The 19,074-nt window shown below is 37.4% G+C and overlaps 1 protein-coding gene across 1 annotated transcript; it reads left to right on the forward strand.

The window, feature by feature from the left end:
* Window positions 1-2,522: 2,522 nt before the first annotated feature.
* Window positions 2,523-18,968, forward strand: dbn1 (drebrin 1; the record flags this gene model as incomplete). Its single annotated transcript, XM_055008756.1, has 7 exons — window positions 2,523-2,724; window positions 9,916-10,028; window positions 14,740-14,814; window positions 16,928-17,071; window positions 17,241-17,318; window positions 18,441-18,592; window positions 18,740-18,968. Coding segments are annotated over 7 exons (978 nt in total), but the record flags the coding sequence as incomplete, so codon positions are not given.
* Between the last annotated feature and the right edge of the window lie 106 nt (window positions 18,969-19,074).

Here is a 19,074-nt window from a genome sequence, read left to right on the forward strand (position 1 = left end):
AACACAGAAACACACCGTTTACTGAGGAAATAAACAACAAACATCACCTTTAAGGCTTCTACGGGTCGTAAAACTCCCAATATTTAATCTTCTGTGATCTAATATTACAGAAAACCCGTCTGAGGTCCAGTAAACTCGCAGCCAGGCAGGTTAGCAGCTGGATTTAGAATAAATAAAAACAGGTTTGTGTGATTAAAGCTGAATTCTTTACCTCCACTGATGTAAACAAAGCAGCAAAAGCAGCTGAAACCTTTTTCATTTTGGAAAAATTAGCTTCAAACAGCAGCTTCAGACCCGAGTCCTTCCACTTAAAGTCCTCAGAATCAGCTGATTTTCTTTATCTACAGTAAGTTTAGTAAATTTAATGAAGTCAAGCAGAGTTTTATCTTCATACTATGAATATTTTCAGAGTCCCTTGTAGTACAGTGGGGGTTTAGCTGCTGAAGTGGCACCATGACAAAGACTTCTGTGGCGGTTAATGACCTCCAACCAGATCCCATGTAAAAAAGAACAAAGATATATTTAGAAACTGCAGATATTTGATGTGGACAATATCTTTTTATAATTTGTTGTTGTTGTTTACAATCAACATGTAAATTGATGCTTTCTCTAATTTATTATTATTAGTTATCTGTATTTTTTAAAAACCAAGATAATCTGTAAAATAACAGTTAAAATAATTATCAACCATTTTTCAAGCTTCTTTTTTTCAAATGACAAATTGTAAAATAATTTTATTTTTTGTCTGATTTATATACCATGAAAACAGTGTAGTGTTATAAAACACTGTAAAAGAAAAAAACATGTTTTTGTTATTTACATTGTTTACAGTTTTTCCTGCTTTTATTTAAAATATTTTTACTAGTTTTCATCTGTAAAAACAGTATTTTTTAAACCTTGATGTGCATAATTGTTCTTTCAAATAACAGCAATTATCTGTTAAAAAAAATGTTTTTTTTCTGATTTAAAAGCAGTAAAAATCACATAATTTTAGTATCAAACACAAAGAACAGATTTTTCTTTGGTAAAAAAAATAGAGAATTTTAGCAATACAGTTTGTCCTGTTTTTTTAGGCTAAACATGTAAATTATTATTATTTTCAGTAATTCTCACCTGCAAAAGATTGCTATTTTATGCTGATTTAAATACACTAAAATGGTGTGATTTTGTGGTCAAACACTGTAAAAGAGCAAATTTCTCTTAATTCTTTTTAGAGAAATTTAACTTTACTTACAGTTTGTCTTGTTTTCTGGGGTATTATTTTCAGTAATTTTCCTAGTTTTCATCTGTAATTTACAAAAATCTGTAAAAATGACTAATGTTGTTTCCAGTTTTCTAGAGTAAACGTAAAAAAAAATTAAAAATCTTTATTTTTACTGGTTTTTATGTGTAATTTACAAAATGGGGGACATCTGTAAAATAACTAGCCTTTATATATATAATTTTTCTTTCAAATAACAACCGTTACCTGCAAAATCTACAGTAAAAACTGTGTAATTTTGCAGTCAAACTCAGTAAAAGAACAAAATTGTCTTTGGTGAAAATTGAGAATTCAATGTGGAATTTATTTAAAGTTTTTCCCATTTGTTGTTTTGAAGATTAACGTAAATTAATACTTTTTTCTGTCATTTTAGTAGTTTTTATCAGTAATTTAACCAAAAATAGAAAATGCGGAATCTATCAAAAAATTGAAAAAAAAAAAAAAAGTTCTCAACATATTTAGCAGAATTTATACTTTTTACAGCCTAAAAGTCACCACTGTACAGCTCTTGAACATTTCAGATGATATAAAATCTGCATTTTCTCAAGATTTTGCAACAATTTCAAGGAGTATAGCTATTTTTTAGACATTTCTCTCATTGGCACTAGATGGTTTCCACGTATGCTGATGGCACTTTTCTATACATTGATGAAAAACTTTATTTTGCTCTCTAGTTCTCAACATATTTTGCAGTTTTTACTTTTTTTTTATAACAAAGGCACCACTGCATATAGCATCTGCATTTTCTCAAAATTTTGCAACAATTTCAATGAGTATAACTATCTTTAGACATTTCTCTCATTGGCACTAGATGGTTTCCACATATGCTGATGACATGTTTCTATATACTGATGAAAAACTTTATTTTGTTGTCTAGATCTCAACATATTTTGAAGAATTTATACTTTTTACAGCATAAAAGTCACCACTGCATATAGAACCTGCATTTTCTCCAGATTTTGTCACAGTTTCAATGGGTATTAATACTTCTGGACATGATATTTTCAGTAGAAATGTGAAAAAGCAAATCATCGGGTGAAGCTGTGTTCAAGCTTTGTTACGTCTCTTGTATTTAATTTTATTCATTTTCTGACTTCAGACAACAAAAACACACACAGTTAGCTTGTAGTTAGCCGTTAGCTGCCTCTGTAAACACTTTGTTTTCTGTATTCTGGAGGGTTTTGAAGCACCAATTTGTTGCTTTTCTGCATCAGAAATGTCTTAATTTCACATTTTTTTCTCCTGTTGATGAAATTTTTTATTATTATCAGTCAACACTTCCCGTTCTTGTGTCTTGCTTTGGGGTTTTTGCCTCTTCTTTTGCGTTTTCACGTCATGTTTTTATTCATTTTTAAGCTTTATTAACTTGTATTGTGTGTCTAACAGGTGTTTTTTGTGTGTTTTCAGGGCCTTGTACACATATGAGGATGACACCAACGACTTGACGCTGGCAGCATCCGGAGGTGAGTTTTTCTTCTCTTATTGTGACATCTCGCTGTGGTTCTAATGAAAATGTGATCATAAATCTGATGAGCTCTGCAGGTTCTGCTGCCGCTCTGTGGGTAAAAAAAACAATCGTGCTTCGTCTGCAGAGATTTATTATCACTGATGATGATTATTACGCATTAATGCTGCAGCAGACAGTAATAATGTCGCTGCATTATCGTGTTGGTTGTGTGATAATGGAGTTGAAGCTTAAACGCCTCCAATTTCTGCTAATTTTAGCCAAATTAATCACTTTTATTATGTCCGTAAGAGCGCAGCTGGTTTGCATAATGAATAATTCACAGTCACTTGACAATAGGGCTTTAATTTGAGTGTAAATGTGGATTTTAGCGCTGGTTCGTTGACCACAGCAGGTGTTTCTAAACAAATAAATGGACTAAATGAAGGTGGATGGATATTTATACAGATATTTGTGAACAGAAATAAAGCTCCCATGTTTTGTGAACCCTTCCAACCACCCCAACCTCCTCCCAACACCAACTGTCTGTAAAATAATTCAATTTTTGCTGATTTAAATGCAGTCAAAATTGTATAATTTTATGGTCACACATTGTAAAATAACTTTTTGTAAATTAATATTTGTAAAACTACAGATTTCTTCAATTTGGGGCTTTTAAAAAAAAGACGTAAATTTATATGTTTTCTGTGATTTTGTTAAATATTAAATTTACTTTTTTATAATACTTATTTTTTACATGCATGTTTTAGGAGTTACTCAAGTTACAGTGTTAGCAAAAAATATGGATATTTATAAAGATATTTGTGAAATTTTTGCTTCATATATCAAATACTTTCCACAACAATAATAAACAGAACTAAAGCTCCCATGTTTTGTGAACCCTTCCATCTGTCCCAACCTCCTCCCAACATCAACTATCTGTAAAATAATGACATTTTTGCTCATTTAAATACGGTAAAAAATTGTTGAATTTTGCAGTCACATATTGTAATATAACTTTTTGTAAATTATTAATTGTAAAAATACAGATTTTCTTCCTCTTTTGGCCTTTTTTTAGTCAACATGTACATTTATGTATTTTTACTCCGTTAACCGTGTTAGCATAAAATATGTATATTTTAGTGGTGGGACGCGATTAAAAAATTTAATCTAATTAATTACAGGCTTTGTAATTAATTAATCGCAATAATTGCAGTTTTGTCAAATAGCAATATTTGACACAGTAAGTGAAGTTTTTCAATTCAAATAAAATTGTGGTTGACAGTTGAATCAATGAATAGACATATATGTGTTTATAATTTAAAATTTATTTTAAAAAAGGAAAATGGAACATATAGAAAAAAGTGATTTTGATGACTTAAAGCCTGAATTTAGTTGTCTTTTCCACTGTATGGCACATAAAATCAGCATAAGTAGTTCAAGGAGCTTCAGAAAGTTGAAAATCCAGAGATTCATTCTGTTTTCATCTTTGCTGGGTCTGATAAATGGTGGAATTCTGATGGTTCTTTTTTATAGGAATATCAATTTTTATTTATGAAATTTTTTTGTAAACAAAAAGTTTATAATTAAGTTATTAAAAGAGATATTTTTATTGTTTAGGTTATTCCTCCTTCAAGGAGGCAGAGCCTCGACGGAGTAAAAACTTAAACCACAAAAATGTTTCATTTCTATTTATCTGCATTTTTCATCTGTCTGCTACATTCACAGATTACTGCTAATCTAAGTGCAATTGTAGCGACTTTATTCAACATTTTAAGACTTTCTGTAAACTCAAGCACTGTCTAGAAAAGTGGTCTATTATGGGATGGCTACACCATTAGCTGTTAGCATGACTCGTAGCTAACGTTAGCTCTGGTGCTAACAGCAACATGTTTTACATTGAGGTGATACCGTCAGCTTGAAGTGACGCAGTGATCAGAAAACTCTTTGTTGTACAATTTACACACAACCAGGCGTTTATCCAAGCTGCCATCAGGAAGATTTTTAAAAGAAAACCTTCTGCCCAACAAGCTCAATCTCGTCTTCCTTCACTGTTCACCAGAGCCTGACTTCACTCAGTGCTTCCTGTGCTTCTTCTTCATGGCTACAAACAGACTTTAGGTTCATTACCGCCACCTGCTGGGCTGGAGTGTTCATCAGAGTTACTGGTGTGCCAGAAATGAGGGAACTGAGGAGGGTGCAATTAATTGCGTTATTTTAAACGCGTTATTTTCGCGGTAATTAATTAATCAAAATTAACGCGTTAAAGTCCCAGCCCTAGTATATTTATAAAGATATTTGTGAAATTTTAGCTTCATATATCAAACACTTTCCGCTTCAACAATAAACAGGTTAAAAGAAATAAAGCTCCCATGTTTTATGAACCCTTCCATCTACCCCAACCTCCTCCCAACACCATCTGTAAAATAATAGTACTTTTGATGATAAAAACACAGTAAAAATTGCTTAGTTTTATGGTCACACATTGTAAAATAGCTTCTTGTAAAATACTATTTATAAAAATACAGATTTCTGTAACTTTTGCCCTTTTCTTTATCAGTTAACATGGAAATGTGTGCTTTTTCTCTGAGATTTTAGTAGATATTAAAATTATTTGCCATTTTTTTAATTTAGATTTTACTCATTTAAAGACTGAAATGTTGTGGTTAACACTGTAAAGGAGCAAATTATTATTTGTAAAAATACTGATTTTCTTCCACTTGTGGCCCTTTTTATTGTCAGTATGTACATTTAAATATTTTTCTATGATTTTACTGAACGTGAAAATGATTTACAGTTTTCTAATTTACCGGAGCTGCTCTGCTCTGAAAAAGCTCTCGTCTGTCTCTGTGTAAACAAACGATTTTCGTGATTGGCTGTTCCTTGAGCCATGTAGCAGCCAATCAGAGAGCACTGTGGGCGGGACATTGTTGAGACCGCAGCGTGACTAGAGGGAGAGAAATCTGAACCAAAACATTTTTAGATTTTGCGATAATTGGTGAATAAACGTAATGATACCAATAATCTAAGAATGCATCAGTAGTCGTTGATCCCTACCTGACAGTAACTTTCACGTTAATGTTTATTAGCAGTGGTGTTTTCATAATTTCCTCTGATGTTTTGAAGGCTACAGATACAGTAACTGTGTCACCTGGCATTTCACCTCCTCCACCACTAGATGGTGCTTTAACTTTATCAACACGACGTCTCACAGAAACTCCTTAGGTCACTTCACAATAAAACTCTTGTCGTATTTTTTATAACAATAACGGAACCGGCAGCATTCGTTCTGAGTTTCCTTCATGTCTGAATATTTCAGCAGCAGCCGAAAGGAAGCGCAGCTCAGAAAACCTCGGAGGAATCAGAGCCGATGTTTGTATCTGTATCTGTGCAGAACATCTGTGGAGAACACGATTCTAATCGGAGGCTCAGAGCTAACAGGCTGGAAGGCCTTCAGCGTTCTGTGCCGCAAACCAACCACCAAAAATGACTCCGCTGCACGTCAACGTGTAGAAGGATGATTAGAAAATCATGTGCCATCTGTTGGTTACAGTAAAATATGTGATTTTATGTGATTATTATCAGTTTTATTCCTGAAGTCCTCATTTAACAGCTTCATGCAGCCCGTTTGTGTTCATTTTAATCTGAGATCTGTTTGTATTTAAGCTCACTGATAGAATGCCAAGAGTGCAAAGCTGCCATCAAAGAATCTAAAATATAAAACATATTCTGGTTTGTGTAACACTTTTTGTTTCCTAGATAATTCCATATGTATCCCTTCATAGTTTAGACGTCGTCAGTAGGGTTAGGGTTAACCAAATTTCATGTGTATGGTGATTGTTTCCTACATTGTTGTTCATAAACTGAGCAGTTTCTGATGCTTTTTTGCTCCTTAGTTTCATTTTTAGTCACTGTGGGTTCTTTTTTCACTGCAATATAAAATCTTGAATCTCAATAGAAACAGAACAACTATGACTAAAAGTAGACGCAAGTCAGAAATGTCGTGTGTGCAGAATGACACAGTTATAATGATGTAATTTATGAGAAAATATCCACAAAAACTGAATTTCTTTCATTACTCCACCAAGGAATGTGGCAAAATTCTGTGACGATTGGCGCTGGTTTGTCCGTCTGTTAATCTGTGAATCTTTCTGTGTGCAACATTTCAGGGATCATTTCTGACCTTTCCTGAACATTTCATCCAAATCCGTTAGTCCATTTTTGAGTAATGTTGTGCACAGACAGACGGACAGACAAACCAACAGCGATTGTCACATAACTCCGCAGTTCCTTGGCGGAGTAATGAATAAAAACCACTGAATGAGAAGGTGGGCCGTGGTGGAACATTGTTGTTGTTTCCTACATTTTTGCTCATGAACTGAGCAGTTTCTGGTTCTTTTTTGCTCCTTAGTCGCATTTTTAGTCACTGTAGGTTCTTTTTTTACTGCAATATAAAGTCTTGAACCTCGATAGAAACAGAACAACTATAGATATAAGTAAAGGGAACTCAGAAATGTCTTGTGTGCAGAATGACAGTTATAATGATGCAGTTAAAGGAAAAAAGATCAACAGAATGTGAATTTCTGTCATTATTTTTAAAAAACATTTTAAAAGTCTAGAACCAACGTAAACTAGTTGTTTTTTTTTGGAATTCTTGGTGGTCAAGGTGTTTGGTTGGTATTACACATTCCAAACCGTTCCACAAATGTTCTGAGAAAGTTCTACTTATATTTAGTAAAAGTAGGCTAACTAAAGATGTTCTCAAGCTGTTTTTTGAGAATGTTTTATAGATTCTGTAATGTGTTCTTTTCTCAGAATGTTCCACCTTTGTCAATATACCACAATACAGGCACATCTTATAAAGAACGTTCTGTCGTCTGACGCCTCGATAACATCTTGCATTGAGAACATCCTTCCTTTCTTATCATTGTGGAAACGTCTCATAGAAGAACGTTCTATAATGTGTTCCCTCAGCACAAACTGAAAATATTCTATCTTTAATATATTACATCACAGGAGCATTCTAAAATGTTACATCTGGAAAACTTTTTTAAAATTTTGGTTTGAGGATGTTCCTCCTTTGTGATCATGTAATATTGTGGAACATTGTGGGAACATTTTTTTTAGATTCTATAATGTGTTTCCTCAACTACATCCCCAAAACGTCCTCAAAACAGTGCAGACAGAACGTTTTGTTAATATTTTATGGCACAGGAACGTCCTATAAAGAACGTTCTGTCATCTGAGATCTTAACATCTTGAAAACGTTTTTCGAATGTTGCGCTGAGAACATCTATCTTTTGCTAGAACATGTGGAAACGTCTTCTAGAAGACCTTCAATATGTTACATTACAGGAAGGTTATGAAACGTTCTGTATAAAGAACATTTGGAAACCATTTTCTGTTGGTATGAGAACGTTCCTCCTTTGTTGTCATGGAACATCATGAGAGCGTTTTAAAGAACATCACCAAAACATCTACAGAATATTGCAGACAGAATATTCCACTGTCGTGTAAAAGTCACAAAGAGAATGTTCTATAATGTGTTCCCTCAGCAAAAAGGTTAAATGTTCTACATTTATCACACTGTAGACAAATTCTACAACGTTCTGTAGAAAACATCTTCTGAATGTTTATATGAGAACGTTCTTCCTTTGTTATCATGGAACGTTCCAATAGTGTTTTATAGAACAGCCCCAAAACACTTTTAGAACATTGTGGACAGAACGTTCCACCTTTGTTAATTTATCACATTAAAGGAACGTTATAAATGTTCTGTATGAAAAAGATTCTGAAACATCTTGAAAACGTTTTCTAAATGCTGTTGTTTCCAGACGTTGGTTTCCAAACATTCTTCCTTTATTATCATAGAACGTTGCAATAGTGTTTTATAGAACTTTCTGTAACGTGTTCCTCAACAACATCCTCCGAACGTTTCAGACAGAATGTTCCACTATTGTGAAAAAGTCATTAAAACAACGTTCCACAATGTGTTCTCTCAACAAAAAAGTAAAATGTTGTGCCATTAATTTATCACATTACAGGAACATTACAAAACGTTTTGTATGAAAAAGATTCTGAAACATCCTGAAAACATTTTGTAAATGCTGTTTTTTCCGGATTTGGGTTTAGGAACATTCTTTCTTCATGATCATTGGGGAAACGTCTTACAGAGGGATGTTCTAAAATGTATTCCCTCGACAACATCTCCAAAACATCCTCAGAACATTGTAGACAGAATGTTCCACCTTTGGTCATCTGTGGCCTTGATTACATTTGGACAACATTTTGTGAATGTTAGTATGAGAAAGTTCTTGCTTTGTTTTCATAGAACATCATGAGAATGTTTTATGGAAGAACATTCTATAATGTGTTCCTTCAAAAACGCTGAAATGTTCTGCCATTAATTTATCATTTTACAGGAACATTTTAGAATGTTCTGTATAAAAAACGTTCTGAAACATCGATGTTGGTTTATGGATGTTCTTCCATTGTTTTTGTTGTGGAAACATCTTATAGAGGAACATTCTATAATGTGTTCCTTCGACAACGTCCCCAAAACATTGTAGGCAGAATGTTCCACATTCTGAAACATCCTGAAAACATTTTGTAAATGTTGTTTTTTCTGACTTTTGGTTTAGGAGTGTTCTTCTTTCGTGATCATTGGTGAAACGTCTAAATGTTCTAAAATGTGTTCCCTTGACAACACCTCCAAAACATCTTCAGAACATTGTAAGCAGAATGTTCTACCTTTGTTGGGATGAGAACATTCCTTCTTTGTTATCATGGAACATTGCAATAGTCTTTTATAGAGGAACGTTCTATAACATGTTCTTCAACAACATCCCCAAAACACTCTCAGAACATTGTGGACAGAATGTTCCACCTTTGTTAATCTATATTGCGGTACAGGAACGTCTTCTGTGGACTTAATAGCTTCTGGAAAGCGTTTTTTGAAATGTTGCTTTGAGAATGTCCCTTCTCTGTCATCATGGAACATCATCTGTGTTCCTGACAACATCCTCTGAATGTTGACGTTACTTGAAGATAATATATCTTAATGACATTCTTGGAACATTTGACTGAAACATTTTCTTTTGGAGATCTATTAGAACTTGTAGGTGACGTTCTCCAGTGTTGTGGGAACGTTCTCCGGTGTCGTGGGAATGTCGTTCACCAGCAGTAATTTATTCTCTTGTTCTTGCTGCAGGAGGAGGTTTGCAGGAGATTACGCTGACCTTTGACAACGGCCGGGTGATGTACGGGTTCTGCAGCCTGAAGGAACCCAGCGCCGCTCTGCCACGATACATCCTCATCAACTGGGTGAGTCACGGAACCGCAAATGCCAGCGTCTTTAAATTAGCACTTTATCTAGAAGCAGGTTCCGTTCAGATCTGCAGCCTCAGCAGCAAAAAGAACAACAGTTTGACTCTGACGGCGCCACTTACAGGTGGGGAACGTTACTACTGCAGCAGGTTTCACTTTGGCGCCATCTACAGGCGGAGAACGTTGCTACTGCAGCAGGTTTCACTTTGGCGCCCCCTACAGGCGGAGAACGTTGCTACTGCAGGAGGTTTCAGTTTAGCGCCACCTACAGGCGGAGAACGTTATTACTGCAGCAGGTTTCACTTTAGCGCCACCTACAGGCGGGGAACGTTACTACAGCAGCAGGTTTCACTTTGGCGCCGCCTACAGGCGGAGAACGTTACTACTGCAGCAGGTTTCACTTTGGCGCCACCTACAGGCGGAGAACATTGCTACTGCAGCAGGTTTCACTTTGGCGCCACCTACAGGCGGAGAACGTTACTACTGTAGCAGGTTTCACTTTAGCGCCACCTACAGGCGGAGAACATTACTACTGCAGCAGGTATCACTTTGGCGCCACCTACAGGAAGTATAGTTCAGTTTTATATGTTTACACAGTAAGAATAAAATGCACATTCCATGTGCATTTAGATATTATTATGCATAACATCAGTGTTTTTTCTGTTTTTAGAATAGTCCTGCACATCAGTATTTTCTAGATACCAAATCTAGATTTTTTACATATAAAAGCTTCTGTTCAACACTGCTTATGTGTTTTTCTCATTTATTTTTATTACTTTGCAGTTCTTTCCTTTGCAGTTGTAACACTACAGATTTCCAGGGATCAATTAAACATCATCTTATAACTTAGCTTAGGTTGTCTTAGCTTAGCTTTGCTTGTTTTAGCTTAACTTATCTTACTCTAGCTAGTCTTAGCTTAGCTTACCTTGCCTTATCTTATGTTACCTTAGTTTAGCTTAGCTTATTTTAGCATACCTTAGGTCAACTTGTCTTAGGTTAGCTTAGCTTGTCTTACCTTGTCTTGCCTCTTCTTGTCTTAGCTTATCTTAGCCCAGCTTATCTTGTCTTATCATATAGTTTAGCTTGTCTTAGCTCAGCTTAACTTTTCTTGTCTGAGTTTATCTTATCATAGCTTATCTTAGTTTAGCTTAGCTTAGCTTGTCTTAGCTGAACTTATCTTAGTTTAGCTTAGCTAAACTTATCTCATCTTAGTTTAGCTTAGCTAAACTTATCTCGTCTTAGTTAAGCTTAGTTTCACTTGTCTTTGCTTGTCTTGTCTTAGCTTACCTTAGCTTATCTTAGCTCCGCCTATCTTAGCCTAGCTTGTCTTGCCTTGTCTCAGCTTAGCTTAACTTAGCTTAGCTTGCCTTGTCTTACCTCAGCTTATCTTAGTCTACCTTATCTTGTATTATCGTAGTTTAACTTATCTCAGCTTAACTTGTCCTGTCTAAATTTAGCGTAAGTTATGTTAGTTTAGCTTGTCTTAGCTTATGTTATCTTTTCACAACTTATCTTAGCTTGCCTTAACTAATTTTAACTCAGTCTATCTTTTTTTTTAGCTTAGCTTGGGTTATCTTGTCTTGTCTCAGCATAGCTTAGGTTTTCTGGGATTAGCTTAGCGTAGCTTGGTTTAGCTTATCTTATCTTGGATTAGCGTAGCTTACCTTGGTTTAGCTTATCTTGGATTAGCGTAGCTTAGCTTGTCTTATCCTATTAAAACATCAAGTACTGCAAACCTTATTCAGACAACAGATTTTAAACAAATGGTAAAAAAATACGCAATTTTCATGTCTCACAAGCAAAGTAAAACAAATGAAAAACTAAATATTTAACACAATCTTTAGACATACAGTTAAACAAACCTAGAATAAGTAAAAATCTGCTTCCAGTGCTGAAGTCAGTTTAACTGTAACCAAGAAACTAATTTAATGTCCAGTTAACTCGTCGTCTTGTTTAATATGAAATTATTGAAATGTAGCTGGGAGATCTTGCCTATAGATGGCAGTATGTTAAAATAACTGAGCATGTTTAAAAAGCATCTTCAGTAAAAGATGAATCTCGTAAAACTCTTCAGCTGAGTGTCGTCGTCCTGGCAGGTCAGCTGAGTTTATTTCCACCAGGAGTTTTTTTTCTCTTCTTCTTCTGACTGACAGCAGCCAGAATGAAATCTAACATAAAGATTTCAGCTCTGAAAGCTTGGTTTCAGCAAAGTCCTGCACTCAAGTAAATTGCTGCAGCTTTAACCCTCTCAGCTCCAGCAGCTTCTGTGAAGATTTTATTTCACTTCCGTTACATTTTCAGTGATTTTTCACTCCAGTATAAAATCCTGCAGCTCTGTGGAAACAGAAGAACCAGGACTAGAAGTAGAGGAAACTAAAACATCTCTTCTGTGCTGCAGGACACAGTTAGAATGCCGTATGTCATTTAAAATAAGATAAAATATTAATAAAATAAGAATTTCTTTAATTGTGGATTTTACAAAAACCAAAAAACCAAGAATAAATATGTACATTTATGCTTCACATCATGATGCTGCCACCATGCTTCACATCATGATGCTGCCACCACCATGCTTCACATCATGATGCTACCACCACCGTGCTTCACATCATGATGCTGCCACCACCGTGCTTCACATCATGATGCTGCCACCACCATGCTTCATATCATGATGCTGCTACCATGCTTCACATCATGATGCTGCCACCACCATGCTTCACATCATGATGCTACCACCACCGTGCTTCACATCATGATGCTGCCACCACCATGCTTCACATCATGATGCTGCCACCACCGTGCTTCACATCATGATGCTGTCATCACCATGCTTTACATCATGATGCTGCCACCACCATGCTTCACATCATGATGCTGCCACCACCGTGCTTCACATCATGATGCTGCCACCACCGTGCTTCACATCATGATGCTGCCACCACCGTGCTTCACATCATGATGCTGTCATCACCGTGCTTCACATCATGATGCTGCCACCACCATGCTTCACATCATGATGCTGCCACCACCGTGCTTCACATCATGATGCTGCCACCACCGTGCTTCACATCATGATGCTGCCACCACCGTGCTTCACATCATGATGCTGCCACCACCATGCTTCACATCATGATGCTGCCACCACCGTGCTTCACATCATGATGCTGCCACCACCATGCTTCACATCATGATGCTGCCACCACCGTGCTTCACATCATGATGCTGCCACCACCATGCTTCACATCATGATGCTACCACCACCATGTTTCACATCATGATGCTGCCACCACCATGCTTCACATCATGATGCTGCCACCACCATGCTTCACATCATGATGCTACCACCACCATGTTTCACATCATGATGCTGCCACCACCATGCTTCACATCACGATGGTGCCACCACCGTGCTTCACATTGTTTTTTTGTTGAGCACAAGAGGAATTTTCTCCATTTGATAATTTGCTCCATGTCAAGTGTCCATGAGTGTTACCACTACTGTTAAAAAATGGAGGCTCTACATACTCAAGATATTCTATTATTCTTAATTTGTTCCAATGCTAGTCTCCGTCCTGCTATGTGGAACCACCGCCAGCTGAAAACTTTTATCACATGACTGTTGGTCAGGGCTGAGTCACCCGAACGGAGAGTCACAGATGATCAGTTCGACTGTTTGAAGGCTGAAAATCTGATTATTCTGTCTGTTTTTACAGTTTCGTCCTCGAATAAATGGTGTCACTTTGGTGAATTCTATAATAATTCAAACCTGCCTTTTAAAAAGTTCCTTTAAAATTTAAAAAACACCAACAAAACAATGTGCATTAATATTTCCACTTATATTCTCTCTCTCTGTATTTATAGATATATATAAACATGGGTACATATATTGTATTTCTCCTGCTTATTTCAAGCATCAGCCTGAATTTGAATATTTTTACATCACAAAATGACAGATTTTCATGTGATTGTGTTGATCTTCACTGTTTCTTTAATAGGATTTTAATAAGACAACTGATGCCGTAAATCGCTGAGAACTCGTGACCTTTCAGCTGCAAATAAACAGCGGCATTGTGTAATCGAGCGCAGACATTAAGAGGAAATGTAGCAGGAAGAAATGAATAATTTGTGACGCTGAGCAGCGAGAGTCTCCAGTAAAGTGTTTTAAGAGCATCTGAGTCCATCCGTCGAACGTTTCTCCGTCTGAACCTGACAGCAGCGGGGCCTCCTGGAATAAAACAACCCGGAAATTATGTTTAATCACTGCCTGGACTGGAAGTTCTCACCACAGTTCCAGAAGAGCAGCAGAAAATTTCAACAAGGAAGTAAAACTAATGACGTTCTGGTAATTAAAGCAGCAAATAACGGCTGCTGGCTAAATGGGAGCAACATTAACAGCCAGTAGAGCACCAGACCGAGGCCAAACTCAGCCACAAAACCACCAAAAATGAGAATAAAAGTGCAAATAAACGTGGCAGAAGCATCGGACAGATTGTATTTAATCCTGGGAGACCAGTTCCTCTGTAATTGCTGCTTTGCATTGTGCTGCAGTGAATGAGCTGTGATTGCTGAATCTGGTCCAGCTTGTTCTAATAAAACGGTTTCAACGAGCCCTAATGAGAGCAAAGCGAGGGGGGAAGATGTCCTCCACAGTCTGGTCTCCGGGAAAAGAAGAATAATTAGTGAATTTACTGATTTCTTCTTGTTTCAGGTCGGGGAAGACGTGCCGGATGCCAGGAAATGTGCCTGTGCGAGCCACGTCGCCACCATCGCAGACTTCTTCCAGGTCAGAGCCACACGTTAATATATCCCCAAATAAAAAAACAAAACAACAAACAGCAGTTCTACAGACGTAAATCAGGTTCTAAGAGAAAAACGTAAAGATAACTGGAAGCTGAATGAGTTACTTGAGTATTTGTTTTGTGTTCACGTTTGTAAACAACTTTTGGGCCAATTTTTTGGAATTTGTTTCACGTGACTTCAAAATTAGGAAAAATTTGATAATAAATTACCATAAAGACACAAAACAACCACAAAATAACCACACATTGATGCAAAACTACCACAGAGAGACTCAAAACAGACACAAAGACTTGCAAAACCACCTCAAAGAGTGAAAACCACCATAAATATTCACAAATCAAACACAAAGACACACAAATCTAACACTTATAGATCCAAAACGACCACAAAGAGACACAAACTACCACAAAGAGACAGAAAATGACCTCAAAAAGACGCAAAATTTTCCAAATTAGATGCTAAAAGAGACCAAAATACCTAGAATTAAATGCGAAACAACCACAAAGTCACATGAAACCACTAAAAAGACGCACAAAACAACCACAATTAGACACAGCGACCTCAAAGAGACACAAAACAACCACTAAGAGACACAAAATTACCAGAAGGAGACACAAAACGACCATTAGGAGAGACATAATTGAAGTGAAACAACCACAATGACACAAAAATACACCTTGATTTGAGTTGCAAAACCACCATAAATAGAAATAAAACAACCTCAAAGACACAAAGCAACCAAAATGTGATGCAAAATTATCAAAAAATCTACATAAACACCTTAAAGACAAGTAAATCCCTCACAAAGAGACACAAAACAACCATCAAGAGATGCAGAATTTCCCAAATTAGATGCTAAAAGAGACCAAGATACCTAAAATTAGAAATGAAACAACCACAAAGTCACATGAAACCACTAAAAAGACACACAAGACCACCACAATTAGACACAGTGACCTCAAAATGACACAAAAACAACTTTAAAGACAAGTAAATCCATCACGAAGAGATACCAAACAAACACTAAGAAGCAAAAAAAAAAAAAAGGCTAGAATAGAAAATGCTATATTTAGATATTTGACATGTGAGATAACATGAAGGCAACGCAATGAAACCCACACAGATGCGTCAGAAAACAAGAGGAATCCAGTGAAAAGGCGAGCAGGAAGTGATGTTTGTTTCATAAAGGGCTGTTTTCATGCAGCATCAGAAGCTGGAGGAGGATCAAACCTGTTTAAAGTAACCTGAGTGTTTTCACACCTGGACACCTGCTCACAGTATTTATAGATGAAAGCTGTGTGTGTGTGTGTGTGTGTGTGTGTGTGTGTGTGTGTGTGTGTGTGTGTGTGTGTGTGTGCTGGAGTGTCATTATTGTAAGTGGCAGCTCTCTTCTCTCCCACACAGCATCGACTTCATCACACCAACAGCGTTTTAAATTAGCCTTCCAGAGGACCTACGTTGATTTAAATTAATTTCCTGGAGTCCTACAAGTCCTTTACTGGCAAGAATACCAACGAAACGTGCAAAAAAATATGCAAAACGTCGACAGTGACGCACAAAACCACTGCAACAAACAAATAGACGCAAAACAGCCTCAGAGAGACGCCACATTTTCACAAAGACATGCAAAGATAGTGCAAAAAGACACAAAACAACAAAGAGACGCAAACGACCACAATTAGATGCAAAATTGTCATAAAGCGACTATAGAGAAAATTACCTCAAAGAGACATAAAACAACCACACAGATACAAAAACAAACACAAAGAGATGCAAAGCCACCATTAAGAGACACAAAATACCACAAAGACACACAAAACAACAAAATTATCTCAGAGACATGAAACAACCACAGAGACACACAAAATAACCACACAGACGCAAATCAATGACAAAGAAACTCAAAACTAGCTCAGAAGTAAAAACCAACAAAAAAGACACAGAACTGTGACTGAACTGTGAATCTGTCGTTTGCACAAGAATCAGGAACTTTCCAGTTTTTTTTGTACCTCAGAAACTAAACTGCTTCAGATCTAATCAGTGCTGAATCAAAGTGAGAGGACTCTCAGTGGTTAACAGTTGTGTTTTTCCTTCAGGGGGTGGAAGTCACCGTCAACGCCAGCAGTCTGGACGACATCGACCCGTCGGCCATCGGCCAGCGGATGACCAATGGGACGGCGGCGGTGGCGAGTCCAGTCCTGAGCCGCCTGAAAACCCGAGAGGAGGATCACGGAGACGTGGTACGAAAACACACCAACATGACATCAGTAACACTTCAGACTGGGAAACCTGTGTCACAGAAGAACAAGAAACAGACCAGTCATGTGTAGAGGTTGTTTCTAGAAGAATAATGTCATTAAGAAGCACAAACACACTGCAGAAACCTGACGTCTGCTTCTCCTGGTGCAGGGAACGGTGTACGAGAAGACCAACGCTGAGGTGGAGATGAAGAAGATCAATAGAGAGGAGTTCTGGGAGCAGGCCAAGGTAGGAGTGGAACAAAACTAGAGAACCAAGGAGAAGAGGTTTAATGTGGAGCAAAACTAGAGAACCAAGGAGAAGAAGTTTAATGTGGAGCCAAATTAGAAGATAAAGACCTAAAAGTGTCATAAAGAGACGCAAACTCACCACAAAGAGACACACCACTAGCACAGATATACAAAACTACAACAATGACACGTAAAATTACCACAACTAGATGCAATACAACCACAGAGACATAAAGAGACACAAAACAACCACAACAACATGCAAACGACCACAATTCCATGCAAAACAGCCACAAAGAAGACAAACCTACTGACAAAAGACTCAACAGAACTACAAAGACACGCACAACTACCACAGACACACAACTACCACAGAGAGATACAAAACAAATAGAAGGAGACACACAACTACCACAAAGAGATACAAAACAACCAGAGACACACAACTACCACAAAGAGATACAAAACAACCAGAGACACACAACTACCACAGAGAGATACAAAACAAATAGAAGGAGACACACAACTACCACAAAGAGATACAAAACAACCACAGACACACAACTACCACAAAGAGATACAAAACAACCAGAGACACACAACTACCACAGAGAGATACAAAACAAATAGGAAGAGACACAAAGCTACCACAAAGAGATACAAAACAAATAGAAAGAGACACAAAACAACCACAAAGATGCAAAACTATCAACTATCAGCTGTTAATGAATAGCATTTGGTCCACACATTTTTACTAGATGTTTGGTCCAGATGTTTGAAGCAGACATTTTGGTCCAGATGTTCAGTCCCTATGTTTGGTCTTAGATGTTCTGCAGATGTTAGGTCCAGACATTTGATCCAGATGTTTGGTCCAGAAGTTCAGTCCAGATGTTAGGTCCAGATGTTTGGCCCAAACGTTTGGGCCAGATGTTTGGTCCAGCAGTTCAGTCCAGACATTTGGTCCAGATGTTTGGTCCAGCAGTTCAGTCCAGACATTTGGTCCAGATGTTTCATCCAGATGTCCTGCAGATGTTTTCCTGAAGAGAAGTGTCCAAACAGAGCAGAACTTGGTTTGAGGCGTCAGTAAAAGATAAATCCGTTCCTTGTGTTTGTGCTGCAGCGTGAAGAGGAGCTGAGGAAGGAGGAGGAGAGGAGGAAGGTGGCCGAAGAGCGGCAGCGTTTCGAGGAGGAACGAATGGAGCTGGAGAGGAAAGAGCAGGAGAACCGAGAGAAGAGGTACCGCGAGAGGGAACGTCAGATCGAGGAGCACAGGTGGGCAGCTGGAAAACATCTGGATGGCAACATCATTTATCATTTATCATAAAGATGGCAATAAATGATGCACATTTATTGTCATTTTTGTTGACTGTTGGACACGTAAACGGACCTAACGCTGCTGATCTGTGTTTCTGGGAACAGGAAGAAGATGCAGGAGGAGGAGGAGGCCAGAGAGAGGTTGCAGAATCAGATCACCATAGTAAGTGTTTCCGGAATAAGAACAAATCACACAACCCTGGAGGCTAGCAGCACCGAGAAGCTGGATCTGGTTTACGACACGCTTCAGTCTTATCCATCCAGGATCGTTTTCTCGCCTCCACACAAAGATGAAACCAGTTTGTCTGACAGCGTTTAGTGATTCGACTCTGTGTGCGTTTTAGGAAACTGTAAACTCTCAGTCTGTGTGTTTATTTTAAAAAACACTTTTAGAACGTCTTGAGTTGAATCTGAGCCACAAAGTTTCAGCTGATCTGAAG

This window comes from Amphiprion ocellaris, unplaced genomic scaffold, assembly GCF_022539595.1.
Source record: "Amphiprion ocellaris isolate individual 3 ecotype Okinawa unplaced genomic scaffold, ASM2253959v1 Aocel_unscaffolded150, whole genome shotgun sequence".
Classification (NCBI taxonomy): Eukaryota; Metazoa; Chordata; class Actinopteri; family Pomacentridae; genus Amphiprion; species Amphiprion ocellaris.